We start from the raw sequence: 22,333 nt of genomic DNA, 5'->3' as shown, positions 1-22,333 counted from the left end.
ATGTGTGTGTGTGAGTGTGTGTGTGTGTGTGTGTGTGTGTGTGTGTGTGTGTGTGTGTGTGTGACTTGACAAATGGGCTTCCTACCATAAAACTCCATTTTTCTTAATTTTCTCTTCAATTTTTCATCTCTCTCTGTTTCCTGGAAGATTTCCTCAATTTTCCTTGACCTTATAGCCAATCCACCTCTTAGATCCTTTTTTTTTTTTTTTTGCTACAGTGTTTTAAAATCTAAGAACTCTTCCCTGTTTTAGATAGTTTTCTGTTCTTGGATGTGATTACTTAGTTCTCTCAATATGTTAAGGATTTTGAAAAAAATTTTATGTTCCCCATGTTAGTTATCTGTTTGCTCAGTTTTTTTTTTTCCTGTGTATTTTGTTTTTTTGTTTTAATGTCTTTTAAATATCTGATTCTTGGCCTTTCATATTTAAGAGTGAGGTACTATGAAGTTGTTGAGAAGTTTGTATGCATGAGCGATCTCTATCTTGGGATTCTTTTCTGTTATAATCTTCATCCCAATGTGTGTGGTCAGTCTGGCCAGGATCCAAGTGTGGGAAGAGGGATGAGAAGATCTCACATTTTGTTATATGGTACTCAATCCTCCTGATTTTGGGGTGGGGTGGGGCGGGTACAAGGCTTCACCTCCACCACTGCTGTGCCTGTTATCCAGAGTCTTTAGGTTAATCCTCTTCATAGAATAAACTTTGTCTTCGGGATGAGGGAAAATCTGGGAGTCTTAACTAGTCCTTATACAGACATTCACCCAGTTTTGCTATTTTCAGTTAGACCCCCACTTGGGCTTTCAGAGGTACCAAATCCTGAGCCTTTCTGGGATTTTGCTGCTCAGAATATCTTGCTTCTTATGGACTCGTAACAATTTGGCAGCTTTCTGTGCTCTGTACATCGGTTATTGTCAATCTGCTTTCATTTCCCCAAATTTTATTGACATCTCTATTTTTGTCTCCTTTCCCATTTTCTTTGACCTTTTGATTTTATATATATTACATTTTTTTTTAAAGATTTTATTGGGGAATTGGGCGAGGGGAACAGCATTGGGGAATCGGGGAAGGGGAACAGACAAGTTGCTCTCCTTTTGTTCTTCAGTCTAGTTGTGGAGGACGTCGCTTCACTGGGCCATGTTGGTATTATCATTGCACTCTTCCCGGCTGAGGCAGTTGCTCGCCAGCCATTGGATGGCCGCCCACAGTGACTCCCAGCAACCCAGCTCCAGGTCGAGCTGTTGTTCACCATCTTAGCTGTAGAGGGCGCAGTGTCACTGGCCCACATGTGGAATCTGAACCGGAGCCCCACTTCTCAGAGCTGGCGTCCCAAGCCAACTCCTAACCAACCTGCCACTCGACCGGCCCTTAAATTTCTTTATTAGAACTTTCAGCTGAGTTTTGGAAGGGAGCCAGAAGTAAAAAGTAAAACTTTAAACAGAAGTTCTTAATCTGTTTTTCAAAACAGTCATAGGGAGTTAGGGCTGGTTATGGCCTCTGTTTGACATACCCATGTTTATATACATTTTCTATTGGAAATCTGGGTTGAAAATAGATATTTAGTGCCCAACTTAACAAATCAGAAAGTAGGTCTGAAAAAATTTCATAGGCAATCCTCATTTTCCTCTATTTTATTAAATTTTTATGGGGTTTTATATGTATACTTCTTTCCCTTTAATGATACTGTGGTTGGAATGGTCTTTTATTTAAGACTTTAAACAACAGTAAATATCTAACCCAACATTCACTACTACTTATAAATATTTTTGCCCTCTTAGATTAACTAAATTTTAACCCAAATTTGAATTGAAGCTCATCTTATATAAAGACTGCTAATTTCTAATTAGAGCTCTGAACCTTTGGAAAGTAAAAGTTCAACTGTTGCTTGCTATTTAAAAAATTCCTCTTCTACATTTATTGACTGATCTCTCACTTGAACTTCATTTGAAAGTATCTTGTTATCTGGGGCATAGAATATAAGCCTTAGTAGGTTACGTGATAGGGAATTGACCAGATGTTGCTTCTAAGGACCTAAGATTTTTTCATCAAACCAGGTAAGGAGGCATTAGGTTCCTGAGAAGAGAATATTGGGAAAAATTAAGTAACATCAGGATATTGAAATAGTATTTAATTCAAGTAGGATTTCTAAGTCCTGCCAACTTTTAAACAGATTGCGCTTGTGATTGTAACTTTTTTTTTCTTCTAAGCATTTTTTGAGACATATTTTAGACATCTTTGGATAATGTTTTCTATCTTTTTACCATTAGGCAGCCATTTGTCGATGTAGTCAACCACTGTCAGGATTCAGCGCCCGGTGCCTGGAGGATGAACATTTGTTGCAGGCCATTAGCAAAGCCAACCCAGCCAATCGCTATATGTATGTCGTGGATACCAGGCCCAAAGTATGTGTCTTGAATACAGCACAGTCTATTAGTTAATGACCTTTGCTACTTTAATTATTAGGAGTTGATCAATTTGTCAATATTTAACATATCTGAATCTTATTTTTACATTAACTGAGACTAATGATACTAAGGAAATCAGTCTTTTAAAGGATACCAACTTAGGAGGCCAATTTCCCAGTAACCCAGGTGATGATTTCTTGATTTTCTGACATATAGGTAGGTAGATAGATAGATAGATAGATAGATAGATAGATAGATAGATAGCAGGGGAGCCAAAACAATGTATATAAGTGGACACTTTGGTCAACGTTGCTCAAGCAGTAGTTCGCCATAATCAGAAGTGTCTGGATGCTGATGGTAATAACCACTTTGAGCACCTCTTATAATTATAGTAGTCAAATGTGACTTATATTTATCTTTTGTTATTGGTATATATTGAGTATTACAATTTTAATATTGGGTTGTCAGAAAAGTTATGACGTATTTTTTTCTATGTTTTTTGTTGCAAAAATGCGTCATGACTTTTCCAACAACCCAATAGTCTTTTCCTTTCTTAATATGTGCATACATTTTTTTGGTGCACTATATATAAATTTTGGAAAGCTGAGTTTTACTGGAAACTATTGATGTGTATCAGTATTATGTTACTGTGAAGAAATACTAAATTGTGTGTGTGTGTGTGTGTGTGTGTGTGTGTGTGTGTGTTGTGAAAATTAGAAATTCATATTACTTTTCTTTGTAGAATTTTTAATTTGCAAAATGCTTTGTGTTAAAATAAGGGACCTTAATTTGAAATATTCAAGAAAATAAGGAAAATATTTAACTTAGGAAGCATCGAACTAAAGAATTATAAATAGTGAACAGGAAATAGTTCTGTTAGGCATCTGCTATGTAAGGTTAAATTTTTATCATTGGGACAAATGTCAGAATTCCTTTTTCTTTTTATAAACACGGTTAAACAACTAATTCATATAGGATCCTGAAACTAAAGTAATTAAAATCCTCAGTGGTAATAGCTAACGTTACTTTTAATTTTTATTATAGCTTCGTATGCAGAGCTGGTGGGCTACACAAAAGGACATTGGCAGAATTATAGTGAGAATTTCTTCAAAAATCTGGAATGATGAGAAAATAAGAGAAAGCGATAAGAAAAAGCGAGTGAGCGATATAGACCACAATTTTAGGCAGCTTTGTTGAAGGAATAATAGCTGTATTAGAAGTAATTCTCATCATTATGCAGTCTTACAAAAGATAATGGAGAAAACAGAAGATATGATTAAGTAAATTAAGGAATATTAAAAATTAGAAACTGGTAATTGGATAATGTTTTGTTAAAAAGAAAAGAGGTTCTTAGAAGTAATAAAGATTGTTGGTAATATCTCTTGTAAGAAAAACTTTTACTTTCTTGTATAGTCTAGGTGGATTAATTGTTAGAACTATTTTTAGGTGATATTAATATAAGAGATGATTGTAATGCAAGACTTTCTGAATATAAGATCTAGGTTATTTACTTCTCAGGAACTTCTTATTTGTATAATTGACTTTTACAGAGAAAATATATCTTTGTTTTGTTTTAGTAGTTAAACTTAAGTAGTAATACCAAAAAAGCTTTCTTTTTTTTAAAATTTTATTGGGGAACAGCCATGGTCATTGGTTACACATTGCTTTCATGCTTTCATGCTACAACGGCACAGCTGACTCTTTTAGGGATGGTGCCGCTCACAGTGGCCCATGCGGGATTGAACCTGCAACCCTGGCGTTGTCAGCACCATGTTCCAACCAGCTGAGCTCATCCGTCACCCTCTGTGAAAACTTCTTTAAGATTTTATTGGGGAATTGGGGGAGGGGAACAGACAAGTTGCTGTCCTCTTGTTCTTCAGTCTAATTGTGTAAAAACATTTTTAATATGTAACTCTTACTTTAGTCATCATAGGTGCTGAATAACTAGTGAGTCAGGAAATAAAATTGAACTGTATTTGGTACCAACCTGGGCCCCAGTCCCCTGAATGAAAAACTACATTTTTCTTCGTAAAATTTAGATTCTGTTTCATTCGAGTTTATAAAAATAGTAAACTGTAGTAATGTACTATATGAAGTCCTAACCTGAAAGAATTAAACATGACAAATCTTAACTGAACCTCTGATAGCATTTGATCTAAAAATTGAAGATCAGGGCCTACCAACAATCTGCTTTCTCCCAAGAGACCTGTTTATTTTTGGCCCAATTCTTGGTGCTGTGTCAAACTAGCAGATAACATGCCGTGTTATGTACTGTGTGGGCCTCCAGTAATCTCTAATATGGAGGACCTCAAATAATCTGATGTATATTTTAGACCTGATTTTCAGGGTTCCTGTGGCTTTCTGAATGACCAAGTGCTCCAGACTTGTTCTGAGGTGAATCTCATAGGTTCATTCTGTAAAAGAAAAACTACCCAGCACTGAATTTAGGATTTACATAGATCTTTCTTTTTTTAAATTTTGATATATTCCAAATATATGGAAAAGTGAGTAAAAACTAAGTGAATCAGTTCCATGAAGTGTTTGTGGAGACTTGTCTGACTTTTCCATTATATAGCAATCATGTTGTTACTTTATAGTATCTTTCTTCACTTTTATTAACTATTAATTAACTATAATTAAAGGGCTTTAAACAGGAAACAGTAACTTGCTTAGATATCTATTTTACTTATTAGAAAATAGTAGCACATTTAGTTTTGATGAATTCCTTTAAACTCTCTGCTAGCTACAATGTAGTTTATTTGGTGTTTTCATGATATTTTGGTAAGTTAAAAGAAAAGCAATTTGTCTCTAAATTTCTAAAATTTAAATTTTTAGCTGAATGCAATGGCCAACAGAGCAGCTGGAAAAGGTTATGAAAATGAAGACAATTATTCTAATATTAGATTTCAATTTGTTGGAATTGAAAATATTCATGTCATGCGGTCCAGCCTTCAGAAATTATTGGAAGGTATGATTATTGCTTACCTTCTAGTCAGCTTTGTTCAATAGAAAAATAATGCTCATTAAACATAAAATTTAGAATTATGTAATTTGAAATTTTCCAGTACTCACATTTTAAAAAGTAAAAAGAAACAGTTGAAATTAATTTTAATAATATACTTAACCTAATATATTAAAAACATTAACATATAATCAATATAAAAAATTAGTAATGATATGTTTTACCTTTTTTTTGCCTTTAAGTCTTAGAAATTGACTAGGGTGTATTTTACACTTACAGTATATCTCAGTTTGGACTACCCACATTTTAGGTGTTTAATAGCCATATTTGGGTAGTAGCTACTCTATTGGACAGTGTAATATTCTAATGGTTTTACAAAAACCTGCTATTGTTAGATAGGTATTCTTGATTAGTTAGTATGGTTAAGATTAATTTATGATGTTCCATTTAAATATTAAGGTATCTTTCTAGTCATGGTGTGGAATTTGAAAAATTACAATATACTATTTTAATTAAATACTTGTACTGCAAATTATTTTTAAAAAAGAGATAGGAACCTTTTTTAAAGCATAGACTGACAGAAAAATGTAACTAAAAAATCAATTATTGAGCTCCTGATAGCATCTGTTCTTTTATAAAGTCTTGCCCATTTATTTTGTTCTCTTTTCTTCCCCATTTCACTCACCTAGAGATACCTTGAATAGGAAAAGTGGAGACTCTAGCCCATTCTAATTGAAATGTTTTTCCCCCTTTCCAGTCAATGGTACCAAAGGGCTTTCTGTCAATGATTTCTACTCTGGTTTGGAGAGCTCAGGATGGCTTCGCCATATCAAAGCTGTCATGGACGCTGCAATCTTCTTAGTCAAAGTAACTCTTCATCGCTCATATTTGGTTTGGTTTATAATGGTTGGGAAGGAATGTATTTATTCTGTTGGGTGCTGGTGTCTTTTTCAGTGAGATAACTTTTATTATGTTTTACCTCTTTGATGAAGTTCTTACTCTGAGCTTTAAAAACATCATGTAACACTTCACGTAGGGACTTAAAAAGAAATTCTCAAACACTTTGAAAAGTATTTTTGTGTTTGTTTTTGTTTGCTTGCTTTGTGTTTTGTTTTGTTTTTTGGAAATTATCCTGTGGCAACATTATTACTGCAGTCCTCACTCTTCTTTATAATGCAGTACTTAATGATTTTGAGTAGAACTTATTGATTCACTTAAAATATATTTTGCTAGCTAGAGCTTATTAAGTATGTGATCTTTCTTTTTAGGCAATAATGGTTGAAAATGCAAGTGTGTTGGTACATTGTTCTGATGGCTGGGATAGGACTTCTCAGGTCTGTTCCCTTGGCTCTCTTTTATTGGATTCCTACTACAGGACGATCAAAGGATTCATGGTAAGGAGTTATTAGACCAGTGGTTCTCAAATAGAAGTGATTTTAGGATAATGTTAGGAGACAGCTTTGATTGTGACAGCTAACGGAAACGGTGCAACTGACCTCTAGCATCTAGAGGCCCAGGATGTAACTAAATATCTTAAATTGCACAGGACAGCCCTACAACAAAGGCTTATCTGGCCCAGATGTCAGTGGTGCTGATGTTGAGAAACCTTGAGTTAGGCTGATTTCCATTTGTGCCATGTCTTTGACAAAAAGTTTTAGATGTAAAAGTTTTTATTTCTTAAACCGTTATAATAGAAATATTCAGTATTTTTTCCCTCATATTTATCTAACAAATGTAAGTAACATAGTAAAACAAGGCACAAATAAGAGTACTTAAACTTATAGTCTAGAAGAAACTTTCTATTTAAAACTCCATTTATCAATTGTAGTTACATGTTAGGAACCATGTTTATACCTGAAGATTAAATTAAAATCTAGCTGAACAGATTTCCTGCTTTGTGAAGCCAAAGGCCTGGCTCCTGTTTTTTGTTTGTTTTTTAACATGATGCACTCAGGTTTTCAAAATGTACACAGTCTTAACTCATGGCAAGTAAAGTAAACGAAGAGATGGGAGAAATTTTCATTAGAATTACTAAGCATAGTGCCATCTTACAGCAAGAGAAGGTCCCTTTATTTTGTATTGAGCACCATTATTTTGTGACGCTAACATACTGAATCTGGTACAGGACAAATGGAAGTGCTGCTAACAAAGTACTGTTCAGCTTACCTTGAGAGTATAAGATAAGGAATTGTTTCTTTGCCATATTTGGCTTTAATCGTTCACTAGGCATCCAGATGACCAGGGACAGTGTGACAGCTTCCCAGGCAAAAGGAGCAGTGAGAACGAAAGCACAGCTCCTTTAGGTGAGGGCAGGTCATGTGTGATGGACGGCGTTCAGGGTGAGTGTTGGGGGGCTTGGGTGCAGAAGAATATAGTGGGGTGAGGGCCTGAGGAAGAGAAGACAAATTGGGGTAGTAGTGTTATCCGTTAAAGCTTTAAAGAAAGGAAATAGTAACTTGCTTAGATTTGCTTTAAAAAAAAAAATGGTTTGGTGTCCTGAAGGCAGAGTGGAGTGGGAATGGAGGCAAAGAGGCCAGTAGACACTGTTAGGATAACTTGAGAGAGAAAAGAGGGCCAGACTAAGGTGGTAACACAAACGCAGGCGGAGGTGATGGGGTCAACCTCTGGGATGTTAAGACAGTAGAGCCAGTACAAATTGTTCAGGGATTGGATGTAGAGTAGGAAACAGGAGTCCTCAGGTGATTTCCAGGCTGTGGGCTCAGCTGTCAGGAAGAACAGTGCTGTTCTCCTGCTCTTCACTGAGATAATCAGAGGAATGAGATTAGTGAGAAAATTTTGCACGGTGGCTATGTAGGAGAATGGCAGAGGGCTCGTACTAGAACCTGAGGCTACAGCCTGAAGGACACTTGCCTGAGGTCATACCCGTGTGGAAGTGGTGAAGCTCTGACTTGAGTCTACACAGTATGACTCCAGAAACTGTATCTTATTCTGTCCCATCATATGGCCTTCCAGAGAGATTTAAGACAAAGTCAGAGAAGCTAAAAGTGGCAATTTCAAAACTGAAAAGAATGTACTTGGTGATTTTATAATGTATATTATATACTAAGAAGATACGTTGTTTAGACTGGAAAAAATTAGGAGCCTGTTATTATTTCAGTAGAATTGTGGTAGAGGAAACAGGTAAGGAAAGACAGTGCATTCAAGAGTTTAGATATAAATATTTGAATTTGAATATAAACTTTTTTTTTTTAAGATTTTATTGGGGAATTGGGGGAGGGGAACAGACAGGTAGACAAATTGCTGTTTTGTTCTTCAGTCTAGTTGTGGAGGATGTCGCTGTCTGGCCCACGTTGGTATGATCATTGCACTCTTCCTGGGTGAGGCAATCGGTCGCCGGTCATTGGTCGGCCGCACACGGCAGCTCTTGCTGGCTGCCGTCCACTCATGCTGGCCGCCAGCCACTCATGTAGCTCACGGCAGCCCACTGCAGCCCTGCTGCAGCCTACGCCATCGCTGGCGACTCACAGCAGCCCAGCTCCAGGTCAAGCTGTTGTTCATCATCTTAGCTATAGAGGGCACAGCGTCACTGGCCCTCAATGTGGGATCCGAACCAGGGTCCTGCTGCTCAGAGCTGGTGCTCCCAAGTGAGCTCTTAGCCAGCTGAGCCACTCGGCTGGCCCTGAATATCAACTTTTCAGTGGTAGCTTTTATTATTCTTTTTTGTAAAGTATTACATAGGTAATGTAAAAGTAAGCCAAACGGTTTAAAACATAATTCCAGTTTACCACCCACAAATAACCACTGTTAATATTTTGATTTACGTTTTCCTAGCCTTTTTTCTAGGCATATATCATAATTATACATATAAAAAAGTAAATGCAACAGTGCTTTATAACATGCACTTTTCACTTAAAATGTTATAAATGCAGCCAAAATAATTCAAATTGTAAAGACTACAGTATTTCTTTTCTATGGATCATTTTTATTCTTTGTTAAACGAACCTCTAACCCAGGTTCTTGCTGTTTCTTGCCTATAATTTAAGAAAATTTCCTGTTTTCTTTGCAACCATAAATTAAAAGTGTAAATGCTGTATTTAAGATAATTGGATTTAATCCATTCTAAACAAACAAACAAAAGATTTTTAAGTTGTTATAAAATGGAATTTCATTTTCCTTATTAAGGTTTTAATAGAAAAGGATTGGGTCTCCTTTGGACATAAATTTTCAGAGAGGTGAGTCACAGTTATACATTTCTATATTTTGTAAAATTAGTAAAACTAGAGTGCCAAAATGTTTTTTGTTTTTTTTTAGGTTTTATTGGTTAATTGGGGGAGGGGAACAGTGTTGAGGAATTGGGGAGGGGGACCAGCCAAGTTGTTGTTCTCAGTCTTCGTTGTGGAGGGTGCCAGTCACCATTTGGCTGCCTGTCGGCAGCTTGTGGCCTCTAAGCTCAAGGTGCTGTTTTCAATTTTAGTTGCAGGTGGGCGTAGCCACCATCCAATGCAGGAGTCGAACCAGCAGCCTTGTTAGGAGCACACGCTCTATCCACTGAGCCATCCGGGCGGCAGCTCAGCTCAAGGTGTTGAGTTCAGTCTTAGTTGCTGGTGGGCATAGCCCACCATTGAATGGGCAATCTTGTTGTTACACCAGCTGAGCCATCCTGCCACCTGTTGGCAGCTCAGTGACAGCTCAGCTTGGGCACAGCATCACTGGCCCATGTGGGAATCGAACTGTCAGCTCTGTTGCTCAGAGCTCGCACTCTTAAGCCAACTCTTAACCAACTAAGCCACTTGGCCAGCCCATAGAGTGCCAAAATGTTTTTATTCTTCATGAACTCACATGTCCAATGGGAGGTGAGAGTGCAATATGGTTTTTTGTGTGAAGACTGATTTAGTTTTTTCTGTCATTTCTTTCAATCCTCATACCTTTGTCAATTTTTATGGCAATTTTTTACTTGTTTCTCTGGATTGTAGTAGCTAGAAAGTAATAGACCCTTTAAACCTGGTTGAAAAACACATAGGTATAAATTGTTTCTATAAAAACATCACAGTTTTTCTTATGCCGATGTAATCATGTTTTAGGATTTTTTTTTTTTTGATGTGTGTTTACATTTAACAATACCCAAACAATTGACTTATTTCAGAGACATTTTTAAAAGCTTGTGCTTTCTGGGGGGGGTTAGGTGTGGCCATTTGGATGGTGACCCAAAGGAAGTCTCACCGGTATTTACTCAGTTCTTGGAATGTGTGTGGCATTTGACTGAACAGTTTCCACAAGCCTTTGAATTCAACGAAGCGTTTCTTCTTCAGATCCATGAACATATTCATTCATGCCAATTTGGGAATTTCCTTGGAAATTGTCAGAAAGAAAGGGAAGAACTCAAGTAAGACGGTTTGATTAGATGGACTCTTTTTTTTTTCTGACTTAGCTGAGGTCTAACATAAATCATAGTTGAACTTAAAATATCTTGACAGTATGAATAGAACTGAATTTTATTGTAAAGATTTTATTGTCTATATTTCTAATGCCAAGTACCCTCTGAATATCCTTCACACCCTCAGATTAATAGTAAAAATACATTTTTAAAATTTGTTTTGAAGTATAGCATACATACAGAAAAGTACATATGTCGTAAGTGTGAAGCCCAATAAGTTTTAAACTCATCCACCTATGTAACCAGCACCCAGAATAAGAAACATTACCAACACCCTCGATACCCCCCTCATGCTCCTTTCCAGTCTGTACATATATTTAGAACACAGAAATATTTATTTCATTTCCTAGAAAGTATTGGTCACTACGTTTTAAAGTGTGATAAAATATTTAAAAACTATTGGGTAATTTAAGTTAGATGAGGCCTTATAGCCCATTTCACATTTCTAAACAGCTCTTTGGGGAGATAGATCTACCTGTGTTGGCTGCAGTGTGTCTGTCCCTGATCAGGTCTCACACCTGTTCTTCCCTCACCAGTCTTTGAGATTAGGGCTTCTGGCTAAATTTTGATACAAGGGGATCTGGGATAAGGCTATGAGAGGTCTTTATATACTTTTTACATTGGGCTTTTGAGTTTTGATTTCTTACAGTAATCAATAAAGAGGAATTGTAGATCTTTGAACCTCCAAGTGACATACTAGAGAGGCTAAATCCAGTAGTAGTTTGAAGACAGCCATCTGCTGTCACTCCCAACAGAGTTGAAGGCAGAACTGAGAGCACATGGAAAATTCTAAAGATGTGTACAGGGAGTAACAATTGAAATAGAGTATGACAGATGAACAAATCAAAGACCATTAAGACTTTAGCTTTGTGGTATAATATCTCATAGGTTTTCATAATTAGGAGTGGTGACTTTTGGAATACAGAGCTTTTTTAGGAAAAACTGTTCTCAGCGTCAAGCATCCTCATAAATAGGAAGACGGTAATAAGAACACATACTTCCTGGCGCTCTTTCTGTAAGAACATACTATTGGCCATCTTAAGGGTCATGAAAAAATGAGCCGGTTCTCCACCTTTTCCCCATATCCCTACCTATTTTATCTTCATTTGGTAAATATATTATCTAAAACCATTCTACCCTTTACCCACCTACTTCACCTACTTACTCTTAGATTTGTAGTATAATTGGCATTTTTTTACTCTTAAATAATGTCCTGATTTTTTCTGATTCCCTCTTTTGTACCCACTTATACTTCAATTTGACCCTGCCCTGTAATACATGCCATTACAGCCCAGGTGTGAGGCTAGGAGAATAAGGCCAAACAGAGATACATTAGGATCTTATTCTATATACGTTTAACCCTTGAACAATGTTGAGGTCAGGAGCACCAACCCTCCCCCCACACAGTTGAAAATCCATGTGTAATTTAAGTAGGCCCTCTGCATCTATGGATTCAGAAATACTGTTTTCAATAACACTTAAGTTGAATCTGCGGATGTGAAACCCAGGGATATTGAAGGGCCAACTGTATATTTGTTGAAAAAAATCTGTGTGTAAGGGGACCCGCACAGTTCAAACCCGTGTTGTTAAAGAGTCAGCTGTATATGTGTGGTGACCTGAAATAGGTGTAACAGAGTCCAAGATGATAAAATTGTGTGAGTTAAAAGGGGAATCTCTTTTAAAAAAGTATGTGGTTGTGAGAGGAAATGGTGTATTTGTGTTGTGTAAGAGAGACATGGTTTTATTACACGGTTATAAGTGAAAAAGGAGAATACAGAATTCAGAGACAAGGTGGTGTTAGACTGTGAATAGAAGGAAAAACTAAAACTTAAATCTGCTTGGGAAACAATTGCCTGATTTATACAACTGAGCATTGGCATCTGTGGGAAAGATCTTTATGTTTCTCTTATGATATAAGGTTAAAGGAGAAGACTTACTCCCTGTGGCCGTTTCTTCTGGATGACCAAAAAAAGTACTTAAATCCTCTCTACAAATCTCAGAAATTTGCAGTTTTGGAGCCAAATACAGCATCATTCAATTTTAAGTAAGTTGGCATCATTGAAGTATTTATATTCTATTTTTCTCAAACACAATCTATTTAAAAAAAATTTTCTTTTTATGGTCATAAAGGTTTTGGAGAAACATGTACCACCAGTTTGATCGAACATTGCATCCGAGGCAGTTGGTGTGTAATATAATTATGAATATGAATGAAGAAAATAAACAGTTAGAGAAAGATATTAAAGACTTGGAATCTGTAAGTATTCTCAAGTATCTAATGTAATATGTTTGGAATATTAAATTAGCTTGTTTCCTTGCTTGTGTTCTTAGTGTAAACTAGTATATATAGAAACTTGATAAGTACAATGGTTGCTTCAGTCAGATTTTCTTTACTTTGAATAGGTTAGTTTGAATCACTTTCCCTGGATTTTGAAATACCTGAAGTATATAGTAGAGATATAGAATGATAAATATCGGGGTATCTACCACCTGGCTTTGAGAGATTCCAACATTTATCATATTTGCTTTAGAGCTTTCATGTTCCTGTCCTAAGAAATGAAACACAGGTACATCTGAGAACCCCGTGTCCTCTGCATTCCTCCCCGACCTACCTTCACTGTGCTGAATTTGGGGTTAATCATTGCTGTGCATATTTGTATACTTCTGCTACATAGGTTTGTATCCACAACAATTTACAATATTGTTTTGTGGGATTTAAAATATTATTTTTATTATATATGGAAAAGATACTGAAGAAAATAGTTGTTGTATGAGGTATAAAGGGCAACATGCACCACAAAAGCCCATGCATTCACTCTGCTAAGAAACGGCATGTTTTAAACCTACATGCAGATTGTCATACTGTCATGCTTCATTTTCCTCAGCATTGTTTCAGAATTTGTTAATGTTGATACATGTAACTTTAATTCTTCTCTTTTGTTAGTAATGACTGTATAATATTCTCTTGTATGAGTATATCTCAATCAGTCCATTCAGCTACGGAACATGTACAGTGTAGTGTTTCCAGGTTTGGATTTCCATGGTAGCCAGTGAAGTTGAGTGACTTTTCATGTTTGTTGGCCACTTGGTTTTTCCTTTTCTGTGAATGACCTCTTCAAGCCTTTGCTCATTTTCTGTTGGCATATCTGCCTTTTTCTTATTGATATGTAAGAGTTCTTTATAAACCAGACACTGATTCTTTGTTAGTTATATATATCACAAATGGCTTTGTCCAGTCTAATCTCGTCCTTTCTTATTCATCTGCACTGGATTTTATTAATTTTTTGAGATTTTATTTTGTATCGTACCTAAAGAGGACATTTACAAAAGCATGTTTTCTTTTTTCATCTACATATATTGAACATGTACTATGTGCAATTAATAATGTTTTTCAAATTTCTATTTGTTCTAGAAAATTAAGCAGCACAAAAATGAGCAAATAGATGGAGTTCTCACCAAGGAATTGTTGCATACAGTTCATCCTGAGTCACCTGCCCTCAAAACCTCCCTGTGTTTTAAGGAGCAAACTCTGCTACCTGTGACTGATGCTCTTCGAACTATAGAGGGCAGCAACCTGGCAGATAATCGTTACAGCGACTACACCGAGGAGTTTTCCAAATCGGAGCCTGCTGTGGTCAGCTTGGAGTACGGCGTGGCAAGGATGACTTGTTAGACTCAGCGTATTTCCTGGACTGACCGTAGTACAAGAAGTGGATTATTGTGAGGATGGTCTGTGTGTGTGACCAAATGGAATAATGATCTTAGAGTGTAGCAGGGGGTTAATAGTTGAAGAAAGGATAAGTCAGTTCAATTGCATTTCTAGCAAGAAATATGACTTTCTCAGTTCTTTAAGAAACAAGTCATGTTGGCACGTTTACTCAAAACACAATTTGCATTGTATATTAATGAACTGACATTCTGTATGATTTATGTAGTAATTACAGCCAGACATGAAGAGCCTTACTTAAGCATAATTTAATTGCCAGAAAACAAAACTTGACAAGGCAGTCCCTTAATAATTGACATGGCATGTACTTTGGATTATGTAACCATATAACCGTGAATATTTACAGATTTTGCCTGTTAGTGATGTTTAATGTTGAAGTGCCATGAGAAGTATTTCTAAGAAAGCCTTAAAAATCTCAGTTTATTCTTTACTCTTGAGTTTTCTAGCCCAGAGCAAGATTGCTTTGGTTTTCTGTGTGTCGGCCTTGTTTTGATTTGTGGAGATTGCGGCCTCAGTGCTACAGGCGTGTGTGTGCGCGCAGTGCTCCTGTCTGAACGGGCAGGCGCACACTGTCAAGTTCATGCCTAGCTGGTCCCACTTCCATAGTCAGAATTAGTGAAACTGAAGTCTTTATTCCAGTTACAATTTGCTTAGTACTACATTTGATGATTTGCTATCTACAACTTAGGTTATTGATTTTTTGAATATGTATAAGCACATTTGACTGCCTCTTATGTGTGGATTACTGCATCCTGTCAATTCTTATTCAGTGGTTGGCTTTATTCCTTTGATAACTATATAAGCTGAAAAAGCTAAAGCTCTAAAACTTCTTAGAAACAATGAATTGTACCTATATTTTTAAACTGTTTAATCTCTTAACGAGTTACTACTCTTACTGTGAGACTATCTTACTTTCAGTTTACCCAAACATTCTTGGGTAAAAACAAAAGGGAAGTACAGATAGGTTAGATTTTCCTTGGTTTTATGAATCTTAAAGTAGTCATTTCTATGTGGAATATTATTTTCTGTTAATATAGAAGAAAAACAGGAAAATGAAGGATAGCCTAATACAAAGTTAATGTTTAACAAACATGACTTAATTGCTGGGGAGACTTTCATTTTGCCTTGTTATGTTAACTGTTTATTCTGTGTACTGGTACATATCTTTTAAGTTACAAAAAAAAAAATCACAATTGAGGGCCTGCTGGGCTGGGGCAACCACATTCTCACAGGGCCTGGATGTCTGAGGTCAGGACTGCCGAAGCCAGCTGGCTTCAAAACAAACGTTAAGTGCATGGGTGGCACGAGGTATAATTCAAGGGTACTGGGAAATCTGCGTAGGATCCCTCATGCTTCTCTTTATTACACATGTATTATTATTAGTTTTGAACATAAATATCTTTTTCAAGTGAAAGAAAGCTTTGTTGTATGAGAGCTTATCTAATCCTGTTTATTTTGCCATTGATTTTCTGTAATACATTATGTAATAAGAAAAATACACCTTTTTAAACAGTAACAGAAATGCACTGTATATAAAATATAATTTGTGATATTTGAGCACTGGGACAGGAAACTTAATCTTTGTGACCACAAAGGGAAAGCTTTTGTGCCTTGTTACGTGGTTCCAGTACTGATTGTGGTTTTAGAATCTTTAAAGAGACTTTAAAGTCTCATTAGAGACTTCTTATATTCAGCTCTTTAGTTTATTATCTTAATCTTCAACTTGAGGCACATATATGTGTTTATATGCTCGGCGCACATGGCCTGAGAAATCAGTTAACATCCTAAGTGACCTATAGGGAGTATGTTGGCAAAAAGCAAATTGTGTATATGTCTTATGAAATTGAATTTACATTCAGTGTGTTTGGGAATGTATAGCATGTAAATTATTTCGTATATTATTTAAAGGTAATTAAATGCTCATGTTTTACTTTGAATGTTTTTCTTTTGGAAAAAAAACAAATGGGATTAAGTTGTAGTTGGGTTTTTTTTGTTTGTTTGTTTTTTGCTCACCTAAATCAAATGGACCTGCACGTTCTACTAATCATAACAGTGTGAGGTTTGAGCAGTTCATTCTCCAAAAGATGGGTGTTGATAAATAATAACTTATCTACAAAAATAACTTCCAAACTACTTAAAATAGGTATAATGGGCTAAACGGTTTAGCAGATAGAGTTGATAAGGTCATTAAAATTTCCTTTTGTGCTCCTGTCACCTCCTGATGTTATTATAATCATTTTTATTTTATTGTGCCCTTCCCAACTTGTTGATGGAAGGCAGTGTCCAGTGAGTACGTAGTTTCAAGGTGAAAGTCTCTCCAAAGGCAGAGCTGGGTGTAAACATGATGAGGAAAGTAATTGGCAGAGAAGAGTATTCATTTTCTTTGGAGGGGTTTTGAACAGGTTAGGTAGGCTAGAAGTAGCTCAGGGAATCTTGACTAAAAAAAGATGAAGGGATGCCTCCCCACTAACCCCAATTCTCTTTATTTGCTGGGGTAGCAGGGCACGGAGTAGTATCTGGATAGTCTTTTTTAGAAAAAGACTATTTTAGGTCTTACAGAACCTATTTAGTGCAGTTTTAGGTTCATAGCAAAATTGAGAGGAAAACTCAGAGATTTCCCATATACCCGTTCTCACACATGCACAGCCTCCCCATTGTCAATACCCCCATCAGAGTGGGACATTTTTTACAGTTGATTAACCTACTCGTATGTTGACACATTGTAATCACCCAAAGACCATAGTTCACCTTAGGGCTTACTTTTGGTGTACTGTGGGTTTGCACAAATGTATAATGCTCTTTCATAGTACCATGCAGAGAATTTCCACTGCCCTAAACATCCTCTGTGCTCTGCCTATTCATCCCTCACCCTCCGGTACCCACTGATCTTTTCACTGTCTCCATAGTTTTACCTTCCCCAGAATGTCATGTAGGTGGAATAGAGTATGGAGCTGTTGCAGATTGTTTTCTTTCATTTAGTAACATGCGTTTAAGGTTCCTCCATGCGTTTTCATGGCTTGATAGCTCCTTTTTTTAATCACTGAATAATATTCCATTGTCTGGATGTACCACAGTTTATAGATCCATTTACCTACTATAGGGCATCTTGGTTATTTCCAAGTTGTGGCAATTAGGAATAAAGCTGCTGTACACATTCTTGGGCAGGTTTTTGTGAGGACAGAAGTGTTCAGCTCCTTCGGTAAATACCAAGGAGCATGACTGCTGGATTGTATGGTAAGAGTATGTTGAGTTTTGTACGAAACCTCCAAACGTCTCCCAAAGTGGCTGCACCATTTGCATTCCCACCAGCACTGAGTGAGGGTTCCCGCAGCTCCACGTCCTCACCAGTGTTTGTGGTGGTGTCACTGGGATTTTAGCAACTTTAATAGGTGTGTAACTAGCCTGGTCTTTTTTCACTTCGTTATTTCTAGAAGTTCTGCTTTAGAATACGACAGACTTGCAGCTGACATTCTAAGTTGGATGAAATGCCGACCATTTGCAAAACTATAGAGCAGTTGCAGACTTTTATCAGTGACAGTCATCCATTTTCTTTGGCCAAGTTTTAGCTATTTTGTTGGGTTTTCCAGGGAGTAGTTCAATTGGCATTAGCACATCTTGATTAAAATGTAGAAGGCCGGCTGAGTGGCTCAGTTGGTTAAGAGCTCACTCAAGAGTTTGAGCTCTGAGCATCTAGCGGTTTGATTGCCGGCCCGAGCTGAGCAGCTGCTGAGCTGCCAACAGGTGGCAGGATGGCTCAGCTCAAAAAAAAAGAAAACGTAGAACCGTTTTTTTAAAATACGTAACTAAGCTTTAGGAACCCATACCTAGAAAAAGACAGCCTGTAATCAAGAATGATTATCTCAAAAAAATATATATGCTATTGTACTTGCCATCTTGTAAGGAAATAAACACCAATTTCTGCCATTTGTATAAACAGTGCTACTCTAGTTATTTCTAGGCAAGTAAGGTATCTGTTTGCATGGCAACTTTTATAAAATAGTGGAATGTACAACAAAGCAACTTTCAGAAACTTCTCAGTAGTACACTTAAACCCCTAGTCTTTGAGTTTCTGGTTGAGGAAGTATGGGTTGGGACTTGAGTTAAAAGTATTTGCATAGCAAAAAACATGTGCATTTAACAATATTTTTGGAGATTCGGATGCAAAATGGTAGGGGAATCACACTCAGAAACTCTGCCCTAAACCACCTACCCTCATCGGGAAGCATCTCTTGTTCTTAAACGAAATAGAATTACTCTGGGACGAAGGGCAATAGATTGGGGAGCATCATACTTCTGAAACATTGCTGTACGAGTGGGTATGAGAAATAGACCTTTGTTCTAAGCCACTGGGAGTTCGGGCTGTTTGTTACTGCAGCATAAGCTGGTCTAGCCTGAATGATGAAACCATTAGCACACCTGAGACATTAGTAATGCTTTGATTTCATCAAAGTTCCATCCCTCATTGTGCCAAACAGCCTTTTACCTGTTCATTTTGCATTCATATCCAGTTCAGATTCACGCATTGCATTTGGTCATAGCTCTTAGTCCCTGCACGTTGAATAGCCCCTTCACCTTTCACCCTTTGCATTGACTTTGAACCAGACCAGCTGTAGAGCGTCATCCTACATCTGATTGTTTTCTCTGCAGTTTAACTTGTTCCTCTCTCTGCTGTCAAATAGCCACTAGATGGGATTCAGTTGAAGCCGTTTAGGAAAGATGCTATGAACTTCATATTGAGTTACTCAGGAGGGTACACTGTCAGGCTGTCCACTGTTCCGTTGCTAAATTTGACCACTTGGTTGAACTCTCTAATTAAATGTACATTTGCACTTAGCAAATGCTTTGCAGGGCGACATTTTGGCAACAAAATGAATATCCCATTCCCTAACAACCTATCCATGGATCATGTTTTCCTGAATCAGTTATTTCATTGGATGTTCCAAAATGGTGATTTTCTAATTTTCTCTCTTTTTACATTTATTTGCTGGGATTCTTTATAAGTGGTGCTTTTCCTCATCAGCTGGGAAAATTCTTATGAAAAAAGGCATGGTAAATGCTTAATTCTTCCCCTTTAATCACTAATTTTCAGAGTAAGGATTTGTAAAATAGTCACCTTCCTCCTGTAAGAGTGTGGATTTTTATAATCAATTACAATAAATGCTCTTTTTACTTAAGCTGTTCTAAATCTAGCCCCAAAAGCTTTATGTTCCTTCCATTTCCTTTTGACATATACCTATCAGTTTTGAGTACGTTTTTGGTTTCTGACACAAATAGATGTCATAGGCTCATCTTGTACTTTTGGTACCCCAGTTTTGGAATTAGCCATTTCTCCAAGGAAGCTTTGTTTCTGTTAGTGAGGAATAATATTTAGAAACCAAACTTTGGGGCGTTAGATGTGTGCATTACTACTGGAGTGTCATTGCTTTTAGGCCCTTTCAATGGACAGAATTAGAAAAAATGTTTTTAAAAATCATGAGTTTAAACTATTTCAAATTATTACCACAGTGTTTTCTTCTTCAATGTGTATCTCCCCTGTTTAACTGACAACCCTGGTTTCAAATAGCATTGAATATATCGACATTATTTGCTTTATTGTACAATATACATTATACAGTATATTATACAATATATTATACAATATACAGTAAAAATTAAGAATTCTTTGTGGTTATCTTTATTCATATATATATATATACACACACATATATATATATGTGTGTGTATATATGCTACGAAGGATGTACAAGGTACTGTATTCAAAAGTCACTGGAAATTTTTTTTTGTTTACAATACTGATTTTATATGCAAATGAGATATTTTGTTTTCAGTTTCAGGACTCGCTTATTTTTTTTTTTAGTGGATTTTTTTACTAATTACTGAAAAAAACTATGAAAAAGTATGAAAAACTATAAAAAAACTATGAAAAAGTATGATTTTTTGAAATTCAATATTATTTTATATTAGTTTCAGGTGTACAGCATAGTGGTTAGACATTTATATAATTTAGGAAGTGATCCCTCTGACTAGCACCCACCTGGCACTATACATAGTTATTACCATATTATTGATTATATTCCCTATACTTTACATTCCCATGACTATTTTGTAACTACCAATTTGTATTTCTTAATCCCTTCACCTTTTTCACCCTGCCCCCCGACCCCCCTCCCCGCTATCACCCCAATAGATCTAGTAACCACCTAACACCATATATAGTTATTACAATATTATTTACTATATTCCTTATGCTACACCCTACATCCCCATGACTACTGCTTTGTACTTCTTAATTCCTTCCCTCCTTTTCATGCATACCTCCTAACCCCACTCCCATCTGGCAACCATCAAAACATTCTCTGTATCTATGAGTTTGTTTCTGTTTTGTTTATTTTGTTGTTTAGATTTCACTTATAAGTGAAATCATGTGACATTGTCTTTCACTGTCTGACTTACTACACTCAGCACAATACCCTCTAGGTCCATCCATGTTGTTGCAGATGGCAAGATTTCATTCTTTTTTATTTTATGGCTGAGTAATATTCCATTGTATATATGTACCACCTCTTCTTTTTTTTTTTTTAAAAGATTTTTTTGGGGGGATTTGGGAAGGGGAACAGCCAAGTTGTTGTCCTTCATTCTTAGTTGTGGAGGGCGCAGCTAGCTCAGCTCCAAGTGCAGTCGCCATCCAGCTGTCCGTTGGCAGCTGGTGGCCACTCAGCTCAAGGTGCCATGTTCAATCTTAGTTGTGGGTGTGTGTAGCCCACCATCCCATGCAGGAGTCAAAGCCGAGAGTCTTGTTGTTAGGAGCACATGCTCTCACCAGCTGAGCCATTCTGCCACCTGTTGGCAGCTCACTGGCAGCTCAGCTAGGGCACAGCTTCCTGGCCCATGTGGGAATCCAGCCGGCACTCTTAGCCAACTGAGCCATTCAGCCGGTCCCCGCCTCTTCTTTATCCGTTCATTCATTCAAGGACACCCAGTTTGACTTCATATCTTGGCTATTGTAAATAATGCTACAACGAACATATGTATGAGCATGTCCCATCAAAGTAGTGCTTTGGACTCCTTCAGATAAATACCCAGAAGTGGGATTACTCGGTCCTTCTTGGTCTCTTGTTATAGCCTTTGTTTTAAAGTCTTATTTTGTCTGGTGTAAGGATTGCTATCCTAGCTTTTGTTTGTTTCCATTTTCATGAAATATCTTTTTCCATTGCTTTACTTTCAGGCTGTGTATGTCTTTTGATCCGAAGTGAGACTCTTATAGGCAGCATATATAAGGGTCTTGTTTTCTTGTCCATTCAACCCCCCCACCCATCTTTTGATTGGAGCATTTAATCTATTTACATTGAAAGTGATTGTTGATAGGTATGTAGTTATATCCATTTTATTCATATATGTATTTTTTTTTGTCTTGAAGTTGCTCTAAGATTCCTTGTAATATACTGGTTTGGTGGTGATGAACTCCTTTAGCTTTTTCTTGCCTGGGAAACTCTTTATCTGTCCTTCAATTCTAAATTATAGCTTTGCTGGGTAGAGTAATCTTGGTTGTAGATCCTTGCTTTTCATCACTTTGAATATTTTGTGCCAATCTTTTCTGGCCTGCAAAGTTTCTGTTGAGAAATCAGGTGATAGTCATGGGAGTCCCCTTGTAGGTAACGAACTTCTTTTCTCTTTTAAGATTCTCTCTCTGTCTTTAACCTTTGGCATTTTAATTATGATGTGTCTTGGTGTGGGCCTGTTATGGTTCTCTTTGTTTGGAACTCTGCGCTTCCTGGGTTTGTATATCTATTTTTTTCACCAGGTTAGGGAAGTTTTCTGTTATTATTTCTTCAAATAGGTTTTCAATT

At 36.8% G+C, this 22,333-nt stretch overlaps 1 protein-coding gene across 1 annotated transcript in view; it reads left to right on the top strand.

The window, feature by feature from the left end:
• MTMR6 (myotubularin related protein 6) overlaps positions 1-16,458 on the top strand; it is a 36,888-nt gene extending 20,430 nt beyond the window's left edge. Inside the window, exons 6-14 of the mRNA XM_019651467.1 lie at positions 2,265-2,399; positions 5,238-5,370; positions 6,122-6,231; positions 6,633-6,758; positions 9,508-9,557; positions 10,508-10,708; positions 12,678-12,803; positions 12,890-13,016; positions 14,172-16,458. Of these exons, the coding sequence (XP_019507012.1) occupies positions 2,265-2,399; positions 5,238-5,370; positions 6,122-6,231; positions 6,633-6,758; positions 9,508-9,557; positions 10,508-10,708; positions 12,678-12,803; positions 12,890-13,016; positions 14,172-14,432 (1,269 nt within the window). The 3' untranslated portion in view covers positions 14,433-16,458. The remainder of the gene's footprint in view (positions 1-2,264; positions 2,400-5,237; positions 5,371-6,121; positions 6,232-6,632; positions 6,759-9,507; positions 9,558-10,507; positions 10,709-12,677; positions 12,804-12,889; positions 13,017-14,171) is intronic.
• The last annotated feature ends 5,875 nt before the right edge of the window (positions 16,459-22,333 follow it).

The sequence above is a fragment of the Hipposideros armiger genome, unplaced genomic scaffold (genome assembly GCF_001890085.2).
Source record: "Hipposideros armiger isolate ML-2016 unplaced genomic scaffold, ASM189008v1 scaffold_160, whole genome shotgun sequence".
NCBI lineage: Eukaryota > Metazoa > Chordata > Mammalia > Chiroptera > Hipposideridae > Hipposideros > Hipposideros armiger.
This window is presented reverse-complemented; position numbering and strand designations above follow the sequence as displayed.